This window comes from Acipenser ruthenus, chromosome 32 (assembly GCF_902713425.1).
Source record: "Acipenser ruthenus chromosome 32, fAciRut3.2 maternal haplotype, whole genome shotgun sequence".
NCBI classification, from domain to species: domain Eukaryota; kingdom Metazoa; phylum Chordata; class Actinopteri; order Acipenseriformes; family Acipenseridae; genus Acipenser; species Acipenser ruthenus.
Genome location: NC_081220.1, coordinates 7,594,459 through 7,605,591, shown reverse-complemented (window position 1 = coordinate 7,605,591; position 11,133 = coordinate 7,594,459). Strand labels below are relative to the sequence as shown.

At 40.8% G+C, this 11,133-nt stretch overlaps 2 protein-coding genes across 2 annotated transcripts; both read right to left on the bottom strand.

Annotated features, from left to right (window-relative positions):
- Nucleotides 1-1,288: 1,288 nt before the first annotated feature.
- On the bottom strand, nucleotides 1,289-2,475 carry LOC117965228 (zona pellucida sperm-binding protein 2-like). Its single transcript, XM_059005885.1, has 5 exons — nucleotides 2,291-2,475; nucleotides 2,062-2,203; nucleotides 1,724-1,817; nucleotides 1,522-1,626; nucleotides 1,289-1,427 (listed from the first exon to the last, which is right to left on the bottom strand). The coding sequence occupies exons 2-5, from the start codon at nucleotides 2,101-2,103 to the stop codon at nucleotides 1,318-1,320; spliced, it is 351 nt and encodes a 116-aa protein (XP_058861868.1). The 5' UTR covers nucleotides 2,104-2,203; nucleotides 2,291-2,475; the 3' UTR covers nucleotides 1,289-1,317.
- Nucleotides 2,476-3,593: 1,118 nt separating this feature from the next.
- On the bottom strand, nucleotides 3,594-7,757 carry LOC131703097 (uncharacterized). The gene is made up of 13 exons (XM_059005964.1): nucleotides 7,655-7,757; nucleotides 7,515-7,573; nucleotides 7,335-7,424; nucleotides 6,773-6,900; nucleotides 6,549-6,695; nucleotides 6,354-6,434; nucleotides 5,527-5,697; nucleotides 5,326-5,422; nucleotides 5,012-5,232; nucleotides 4,786-4,936; nucleotides 4,484-4,692; nucleotides 4,268-4,385; nucleotides 3,594-3,613 (listed from the first exon to the last, which is right to left on the bottom strand). The coding sequence occupies exons 1-13, from the start codon at nucleotides 7,678-7,680 to the stop codon at nucleotides 3,594-3,596; spliced, it is 1,518 nt and encodes a 505-aa protein (XP_058861947.1). The 5' UTR covers nucleotides 7,681-7,757.
- Nucleotides 7,758-11,133: the final 3,376 nt, after the last annotated feature.

The window sequence follows — 11,133 nt, the reverse complement described above, 5'->3', positions numbered from 1 at the left end:
TCCTCCCAATTCTGGGACTTTGCAGGACATTCCGTGTTGTTGCCCTCAACAAAGATGGTGACCGTCCTTTCGGGACTTCTGCCCCAAAGGTAGAACTGCCACGTCACACCATCTCTGTTGGGGCCTTCTAGGCTGGCTCACAGCCCCCTGGCGGCTGGGAGGATGGCTTACAGCACGGGATCATTTTATCTCGTCACAGGAATGTATTCTTATTTTAGTTTATTTAGGTATGTATAATTATTATGGTTTATGGATTGGTATGTGCTCCTTTTCTATGCACTGCACCCTCAAGTGGTAGTTTTCTTTATAGCTAATGAATTATAGAATTCAGTGTGGAAAGTAAACAATAAAGAACACAGATGACACAGTGAGGAGGAGCAGCAGCAGCAAATACAGTTCAACTGAAGACAATTAGTTTCTACTTTTGAAAGGAGTTCCTGGTATGGAACATATTGCTGTAGTGGAAGGATTTTCCACTAGTTTTATTATTGGATGTAAGTTAATAAAAGTTTACTGTATTCTGAAGATTGGGAAGTTTACACACCTGGAATTATTCTAGAAGTTAAGAGCTGGAAGTGATGTGAAGCACAGTGACTGTATGATGAGTCGTAATGTAGAGGATACCTAGTCTACAAAAACTAACAAGTGGGAAAATTATTTATGAAGCCACCACAATGTAAATTTAAAAGAGACAAGAGAATCTGTCAGGGAGAAGGGCCCAACATAAGGGAAAGTGGACAAGCCTGGCTTTGGTGGACAGCTTTTAACTTTACACCAGCTTTTGTTTTCAAATGAACCCCCCCTCCTCCATTACTATTTCAACACACGAGGCTTCAAAATAATTAACAGTTAAACATATATTCTTAAATCAGTGAAGCCGGGTTCTAGTTTATTTCTTGTTGATGCCTGGTTCAAGACAATGTATAAATTGTATACTGAAATAGAATTTATATGAAAATTGTTACCCAATACATATTTAATAAAAGGGACAAATGAGGGGGTGGGGGGGGGGGGGGGGGTTCTTCCTTAAATTGTATCATGCTAAATAACTGAAGGTATAGTAAATTGCCCTGTTAAATATAAAAATAGGGTTACAGCTCAATGGAGGAGGAAAGTCTTTGCCCCCGGGTTCACACAGTGAATTAGTGAAGGGTCCTTGAGTAACACCATATTGAGAATTTCCCTGATCAGGGCAAAACAAAGCATTTGATACAGCAAGGAGGAGGAAATCCCATTGACATGGCCATTCTGACAAATCAAGTGTAGAATTAGTCAAGCACAAAAAAAATAAGCTTTTACAAGCAAGATTTTTATTTATCAATACACACTTTTTGGCAGTTTCCAGAAAGATACAACTCCAGCTATGAAGATAACCACTGAACACACACCCATTGCAGCTCCCAGAAGGGACCACACATTGAATTGGCCTGCAAGAGAAGAAAGAAATAGTTAGAGGAATAAAAAGGAGATAGTTATATAATTTTACTTTATCTGCAATTGTGTTCACATCATGCATATTACCACTTCTAGGCATAAAGTGAAGTGATCCATCTCTCTTCAGCTCAATTGGGCCAGAAGACACAAACACCTTTACTGCACCACCATCCATCCCTTCAGCACTGCGACCTACAGGAGGAATTAGGAGTCCATCAAAACAAATGGACAAAAATGCATGCAAAATGTCCCCCCCCCTCCCCCCCCCCCCAACAGACAGAGCTCTTACCAAGCCTCTGTTTCCCTGGAATGCACCGTCTGCTACAGAGGCTGTCTGATGGCCGGTTTGAATCACATATCACAACACCGCAGTGGAAGTAAATCTGAAAGACAGCACACCTTGTCAAGCAAAACTAGCATCAATAGATCAGGCAGGACCATCATCCAATGAGGATTACTGAATTGAACAACAAATATATTGCATCATAAGTGTTTCTTGCAAAAGTTTAGTTACATGTTTTCATTCCAACTCACTAAAGATTTGAGAACAGCGACTATTTGCTGCTTGCAAAGCAATCCAAACCATGCATTGTGGTACAAGATCCCCATCCCAACACTCCACTTTACCTGTCCTTTCAGTGCATCCTGGCCGCTTGTGAAGGAAAACATTTTCACTTCAAACCTCTTCAGATGGGATGGGAACAGCACTCTTGCATTGCTGGACACTGGGTGAAAGATGGTCAAGTACTCATCTGCAGAGTTCTCACAGCTAGAAAGAGAAAGTAGGTCAGGAGCACGTCAGCCACAACTCCAATTCCTAGGTTTTGTAGCAACAATATCATATTCCAGCATCTACCTGTCCACAACAACATCCCACTTTGGAGAGCTATTCCTGTCAGCAGAATAGGTTGCCCAGCAGTTCTCCAAAAACAATTCAGCCTGTGGATCCCTGCTATACAGGAGCTCTACCTCAAAATACAAGGGTCTTCGCAAGTACTTCACAACAGGGTAATCCCGAGCGCCATAGAAGTCATTGTAGGTTGAATCGGCAGAGATGCAAGGGAGAATTTTATAGGTGGAAACACGCTACTAGAGCATCTATATTATTTCAATTGCCAAGTCCTACCCAATGCAAGCCGCATGATGACTGCAAGGTCCCCCAAGCCAGGCTGGACTACAGGTGCAGGATTATTCTGGTACAAGAACTGTACTACCTTGGTGTCATTGACCAGGTAGTGACAGGCAACTCTCAACCTGGAAAGAGGAGATGGGGTTAAGAGAGTTTCAGGCTCAACCACAAGGATACTAAATTTGATTGCAATCCTTACCGGTAAGATGTGAACAGCACTTCATTCTCATAAGTCAGGAGGTTGTTGTCAAACTGGAAGAGAAAATCACAAAAGGCTCAGGTTGCAATGAACTTGTAGATTTAGTATGGAGCTGCATACCAAGTTGCAGACTAGCTAATATGGTACTCAGGATCATCCCCAGCTGTGTACTAACTTTGTACCAATTTAAAAATAAAGTGTTGATTATGAATATTGCAATTTCATAATTGAACACTTTATTGGGACCTCATGTTTGTTACAGTTAGTATGATACCACAAGTCTGTCTACAGAAACTGCTAGACTAATTTAGTATTGTTTTAGTAACCTCTAGGAGGGCAACAGCAGTTATTTTGGATTTGTTGCAAATACACAGCTGGCAACTTTTGAGTTGCAATTGTTATTAACTCGTGTACTAGTTTAGTCCCATCCTACATACTAACCACGGGATCTTCCCCAATTAGTACGCTCCTTCCAGTTCACTGCCATTGACCCAAAAGGTCTCTAGGCAGCACATGCAATGCCATAACCAAGAGTCATGTGTCGCAGCACCTTTGTCAACTGGACAAGCAGTTCAATACAAAGGTGGCATCCTTCAGATGTACACAATTCATGCAAGTAATTCAGCCGATAGAAACACCGGTCACCATGGCTCCCCAGATTGATCCAGGGGTGTTGTGGCCAACTTGTCAATATGTTGAACCTCCTCAAAATATGGTTTTAAAATGTGTCAATACTAACCCTTCTAGTTGTGCCACAGGAGTTGACATTGAAGTAGAAAACCGCATTGATAGCATCAGACTGAAGAGGCCGGCAACTCGGATCCCTTAGGGTTAGTTGACTTGGAGACAAGCTGGGGACAGATTCCACTTTCACAGCAAGAGCTGCCATAGTTCCATTGGTGAAGCAATCTGAAACACAGCATTTGGATCCAGGTTAAGGAAACAGATTATAGCTTCAATACCACTCCATGCAACCTTTGGCCAATCTCAAAATCAGCTATTCTAAAGAATGTTTGCAGGAGAGTTACCAATCATCTTTGTAGGGAAACTGCAGGACAGAGAAAAGTCAGCCACCACAACCATGGTGCCAACATCCTTCAAGGTCAAGTCAAGCCTGCTTCTGATGCCCGAAGAACTGATCACCTACAGAGACAATACATCAGGTCAGTAATGTGTTGAACCCAAGACAACTAAAAACACATTAAAGTTCCATCACTTACTTCATATGTGGCATCAACTGAATTGTATGGCACAGTCATCCAGAAATTGGTAGCATTGGCATTATACTTGTACAGGGCAAGCAGACTTCCACCAAGTTCTCTTGAGCCCACAAAAGGAACCCAGTTGCGACCCATGTTGCCATATGTTACCATGGTATAGAATGCAGCACCATCACAGTAGCCAGTTACTGTAGGTAGAACTGCAAGAGGAAGAGCAGTTGTCAGGGCAATGGACTGGATTGTCAGAAAAGGGTAGTTGTAGACCACAAATAGTAAGGCACTTACCAATGTCTTTGAGAATGGCTTCAACTACAGCAGGATGAGTAAAGGGTGTATTCTCTGGCACTATATTCAGCAAGTAGGTCAGGGGCAGAATGTAGGTTCTGGTATCTGGAGGAGTTACCTGAAAAGAGCAAGGGTTTGTAGGATTAAACCCAAAGTCAGACAGCAAGCAACACGTCCACAGGAAGCAAGTGTTTTCAAAGGGCAATTGGATGTTACCTTTTGCTTCACATTGGGGTCCTCAAATGGCACCTGGAGAGTGTAGGCCTTGGATCCATTGGGAAAGACATGCTCCTGGACATTATAACCTTTTAGGTTGGCTTCTGGCACAGTTAACGTCTCTGATCCAACTATAATTTTGACCAGCTCCACATCAGGCAGGAATGTCCCCAGGGTCACATTGAACACTCTGGCTTTAGGAACAGTGTCTGAAATTAAAGCATGCAGTTAAATGAAGGCTATGAAGTGGAGCACTGCAACAAATCCCTTTGATTTACTGCATGTGGACAAGTTCTACATACTGTTTGTGACAACTGGTGGCCGAGGCATGAAAGGAGTGGTTATTGGATGAAGTACGGTGTACTTGGTCTTCTCAGGCCCATCTTGCCAGGTATGCTCCAGCATTGGTTCAATAGAGTAAGAGATCACATAGGTGTTGTCTAATACATGGCTCTGAAAGCACAGAAGCATCTTAGGAAGCAAGCTTTAAAATGAGAAGGATTTAGAAGATGTTGAACTTCTACATACCTTGTAATATCCACCATCAGCTCCCACAGGAATTTTTACAGTGATTATCTGGGGACCGACATCCAGTTTATAATCTCTACTATGAATCGTTGCAGGGTCAAGCTTGCGGCCATCAACTCCCATTTGAACATCAAGGGTAGTAATTTGTGGTGTTGGAACAAGAGAAGGTAGAACACGGGGAACATTCCATGTAATCATCTGTTCTGTGAAGGCTGTTCCATCTGACAGAAAGGAACACCATAGACTTGGTATAGAAAATTCACTTGAACGTAGAACAGTTCTTGAGCACCATTACCCTCCATAAGCTTACTCACCAGTAGGACATGTAACTGCAGTGTCCACCATCATGACCATCCATCTTTGCTTATAAAATGTGGTTGACCTTAGCACAGCCATTGGTACAGTTTGGATCTGTTAGAGGGGAGGGGGAATTTTACTAAAACAAAAGCAAGACTCGTCTACCTTCACAGTCTGTATATACTGTACTAGAGAACAATGAAGCCTAGACTACTTACCACCTGAGGCTGGCTTTCTGTGGAGTTGTATGCAGCTCTAACCAGAATTCGAGTTGGTGTAGTATTTATGCCATAGCCATTTGTCATGGCCTGAGCAACAGTCATAGTTGTCTTTCTATTTGCTGGGAGATGGAACACAATTTTCCAGATGCTGTTGTCAGCAGCAGTTGCCTAGCAAAGAAAAAAAAAAAAAACATTAGAATAGGGAGTTTGAACACAAGGCATCCCCAGTCTAAAGGATTTGCCACAGCAGATGGCTTGTTTAATAAAACATGAACTAAAACTGAAGGGTGAAATTAACAATGTATCACTGAAACCGTTATATGATCACCAAACGTCTAATGGAACAGAGTAAATCCTCAAATACAACTGCGTACGAAAGAGCCTACGTGAAAGCATGTGGTCTTGATCGGATACAGGCAGAGTTTGTAGCCACTCATTTGTACTGGACCTTAATATATCAGTGTACCAAAACTTTAGGACAATACTTGAAATTGCTCCTATACAGCAGACTTCAAAAAGGTATATCATGAAGGGTTTATAACCCTGCACACATGAAGCCACTACCTCAGTGGTTGAAATACAAGGCTTACACACTGACAAGAGATTGTTAACTTCACCACAATCATGTTTTACCAAAACAAATCACAGAATATATGTACACAAAGCCAATGCCTTAAATGTTACACAATTCCAATATGACCACCCTCTTGGGAGACAGGTTAAAGTTAAGGGGGCCGTTAGATTTTGCTTCAACTAGATGAGACCTCAATTAGGCAAGACCAAGGGGATGTGAATGAAGCAAATGAAAAGTCACATGATTCTACCTCAGGGTATGCAAGGGACCAATCAGGATCATCTTGAACAAAGTTTGGCTCAATAAGTGGCACACCTCTTCTCACAGAAACCTAAAGAATATTGAAATTAGTCATGAGTGAAGCACTTCTGTAATGACAATTAAAATACCCACACAACCCAACAAGTTATACTGAACAGCATTATCACATCCTGAAAGCCCTTACCTCCATGTAGTTTCTTTCACACAGAATCTCCCTCTCTGCCCATGGAGAATAGCGGCATGTCATGCTCTGAACATAGGAGGAAGCTGAAGTCATAGCACTGTTTGAGAAGACACTGATTTGTACTGTCAGCTTGTAGGTCTCATCATTCTGGAAACAAAGGCTAAAGTTAGTCCCAGCATGTCACCATTAGAAACAAGTTTACAAGAAATAAAATGATTACTCACTGTGTTCTGAGCAAAGCAGCTCAGCACAGAAGCAAGGAACTTGGCATTTCCCAAGAAGTCAACAGTTAAGCTATATCCACACTGTGCAGCCAGTCTTGGAGAGAGGGAGACAAGCGCCCCCTTATTGTCTATGGAAAGAAATTCAGTTGGCCTTTTAAGAAACTGTACACATGATCAAACAAAGCAGAGATATAACAAAGTGAACACCCCCACCACCCCGTCCCATCTACTTTTCGCGATTTTTTTAAAAAACTATTTATATTTGTAGAATTATACGCCCATTCAGAACAATAGGTTTAGAGTAAATTATTTCTAATTCTGCACACTTGCAGTCAACAAATCTGACTAAGGTTGTAGCAGCACAGGTCTATTATTTAGTGTGATCAGCAACACACTTAAAGCCAACGCAAGAGTTTCATACCCTGTATTTGAAAAAAAAAAACGAAGCCTGGTTGATGCCATACAGCGCAGGAGTGCTCTGTACTTAATTCAGGTTATTACATTACGAGTCAACAGGCTTGAGACATCAAAAGCTTTCCATTCAAGAAAAATGATCACTCACCAATCACATTGATACGAAAATACTTTCCAACAAAAGACTTATCCAACATCATCATCATAACACTCCCTTGACATTCTGTCCTCACCGAGCCTGCAGAAGACAACGATACATGAAAACACACAACCGGCAAATAAACAGCAAGCTAAAAGAACAGATGTGCTGAAGCGACCGTTATCGTACCTAGAGGCGGGTTCTGCGTCCAAACTTCAGTGACTAACACTGCTAACAGCAATGTTATTCTGCATTGAAAAAAAAACACGCAAGTGAGAAACACACAATAAAATGAACGTTTCTAAAGTAGAGAAAAGATCAACAATTACCCAAATCTAAGACAACACGGCATCATTAAATCCAAGGCAGTCACAACCGTGAACTTCTTTCTCCGTTATAAAGAAACAATAATAAAAACAAACCCGTCTGTAGTTGAGTTTGGTGTTTCTTAGAGCGCAATGGGTTTATAAAGACGTTCAGGTGCTAATGGGAGCTGATTAGCTGCAATTGATGCGCGCACCTCTTTCATATTAGTCCTCTAATTTTCAATCAGTACGTTAATTAAAATAAATAAATAAATAAATAAATAAATAAATAAATAAATAAATAATAATAATAATAATAATAATAATAATAATAATAATAATAATAATAATAATAACCCATTTAGAAGATTGTACTTTGAATTAAAGTTTGGCAGAAGTACGTGCGGAACAAACTGGACTGTCACCGACAAGGACTGTCTGATTAAAGTCTCAGCTATGGAGGCATGTAGTAAACAAACCCCAATGAATAATAAAAAGCAGGCCGCGCAAATGAAGAAACACATTTATATCATGCAGGAATCCAGGCAGATGTGTTGCCTGCGCCAGTTTGAGGGGACGAGAATGACAGCTCGAGTTCTGATGTGAACATCCACAAGTCAATTACCCATTTTTACAATATCCCCAGACTGATAGGTAGGCTAAGCAGATATTAAAGTAGACAATTTATTTGAGGCCACTTGATTTAAGAAACAGTGCAAAGCATCTCTTTAGCATATCAGATTTGCCATGACAGGGGCAGTCCCGGGGAATAGAATGACCAAGTGGCAAATGGAAAGCACAGCGCTTAACCTGAAATACAACGCGCAGTATTGATTTAGAACAGACTAAACACAAATCGGAGGGCGTGCTGGAAATTTGAATTGTAATCAATTTATTTAAGATTTGAAGTTCCCATTTCAATTATTGAGCTTAATTACATTCATTATTTTATGTATAATTAATTCAATTAGTGTGTTGAACATTTTCAATTTGATATATTATCTTCGAGTGTTGAGCTTTGTCTATTTGACAGCTGTTATTTCAATTCAAATGTTGAACCTTGTCGTTGATGTTTGACGCTCCGGCTTTTGCAGTGAACATTTTTGTTACATTCCACCTCTCATAGGTTTGAACACAAACGGGTTTATTTGTGAAATTGTCAGATTGTTTATTGTGTATCCAGCGATCTTCTGAACTAACTGGTTCAGTAGTCTGTTCCCGTGAATAGACAGCACATGCCTGAGGGGGTGTGTTCTGTGCAGCTGTGCATTTGAGTAAAGTTTGTCGCGGAGTTTAAAACGTTCCCATGGCAACTGAGTCAACAAAACCAACATCATCACGCATTGAGACGCAAGCTAAGGGCTAAGAAGTAAATGGTAAAAAGTGAAAGCAGTGTGAGTCAGTGGAATTTTTTCATTTTTTGATTTTATCAAATGTTCACGATAATCATGTATGTTCTGAAAATGCGGAATGCAATTAGTTGATATGTAAAAGCATGAATAAATGAATGGTGTCTATTCCTAACGCATCGGTAAAGTTCAGTATAGTGCCGCTTTTGTAGCAGCAAGCAGGCTTGTTCCGTCGTCTTGATATCACTATGTAACACAATTTTTGTTCCTGGGTAGTAGGTGTTATTTCCTAATTGCTTATGCCTCAAAAGTATAGAAAATGGCTACTATGCCCCACAAACTTTGCTTTTGTGACCAGGACAGTGATATTTTGAAATTTACCTTTTTCCAATGAGAAAACGGACGAATTTGTGTCTTTTGGTTCACATAAAGTCAGAAAAAAACAACATATGAATCCAAATTAACATGTATTTATACTAAAGTAATACAAAAATGACTACAAAAGATTTAGAAGTGAGTAGTTTTTCGAGATTTACAAAGTCCATTATATCCTGGTGGAAGCGCTCGCCTTGCTCCTCCGAGTACGCTCCCATGTTCTCCTTAAATTTATCAAGATGAGCATCAAGGATATGGACTTTGAGGGACATCCTACAGCCCATTGTGCCGTAGTTCTTCACCAGAGTCTCAACCAGCTCCACATAGTTTTCGGCCTTGTGATTGCCCAGGAAGCCCCGAACCACTGCGACAAAGCTGTTCCAAGCCGCTTTCTCCTTACTAGTGAGCTTCTTGGGGAATTCATTGCACTCCAGGATCTTTTTTATCTGTGGTCCGACGAAGACACCGGCTTTGACCTTTGCCTCAGACAGCTTAGGGAAGAAGTCTTGAAGGTACCTGAAAGACCCTTCTCTTTACTTCTAAAGACGGCTGCTCTCTCTCCGGAGGACTGGGTACGGGGAGCTCATGGCAGTGTGGCACCGGGGCGATGGATGAAGGAAGGTCCGGATACGTGATAGCAGGTGCATTCTTGCCAGTCCGACATTTGGAAGGGTCCACCATGCAGAAGTAGCAGTTGCTTGAGTGGTCAGTGGGTTCCCGCCAAATTCTTGGGATAGCGAACTTCATGGCTCTCTTTTCCCCTCTGTACCATCCTACAAAAAAACATTTATTTCACCCATGACTAATGTGTAAGAGATTCTCGCAACATTTTTCATATATGATATATTTATTCAATAACATTGAAAATTGTAAAACATTTTAAAATTAAAAACTTTTACAATTTTAAAAATTTTAACAAATTTTATAACATAAAATTCCGAGCAATAATTGTCCATCTTACCTTCCAGAGTTTTTTTGCAGTGCTCGCAGGTGAAATGAGGTGCCCAGGGTTTTTCTTGATCCCCGACAGGCATGCCTAAATATGCCTTGTAGGTCTCACACATCTTAGCAGATGCTTCCACGGAGTACTTTTTCACTCTTGTCTTGATAAATTGGCCACAGACATAGCAAAATGCGTCTGCCGGTTGCTTGCTGCCTCTTGATGCCATCTCAGAAAAATGCAGATATGTATCCACTTAGGCAGCTGGAACTAAACTGAACTGGTGGGCTTAAGGCCCCTGTATTGATACTACTATTTATATTACTGGAAAGTTCTAGAAAGTTCTAGAAGTTACTCCAAGTTTACTCAGCACTGAATCTATCTGGAATGTTCTGGAAAATAGGTACATTTCAAAATATCACTGTCCTGGTCACAAAAGCAAAGTTTGTGGGGAATAATAGCCATTTTCTATACTTTTGAGGCATAAGCAATTAGAAAATAACACTTACTACCCAGGAACCAAAAAAAAAAAAAAAAAAAAAAAATGTTACACGGTGATATCTGCCTCCGGTGGCTTCTTTGAGGATTGCGAACAAATTATGACTGAAAAAAGATCAAGAATGTACCAATCTGGCGCGAAGAAGCATAAAAACTGAGGAAGAAAAACAACATGAGAAAGGTATTGTATTATTTGATTTAGCTCCGTTTTTATTGCTGTAGCTTGCTTGCATGCTGGCTGTGCCCAGGCGCGTAGTCACAGTGTACACATTGAGGCAGCCGAGGCCCTCGGTAAAAATCGACTCAATTCTTAATTGTGAAGACCAAAATAATAAAAAAAA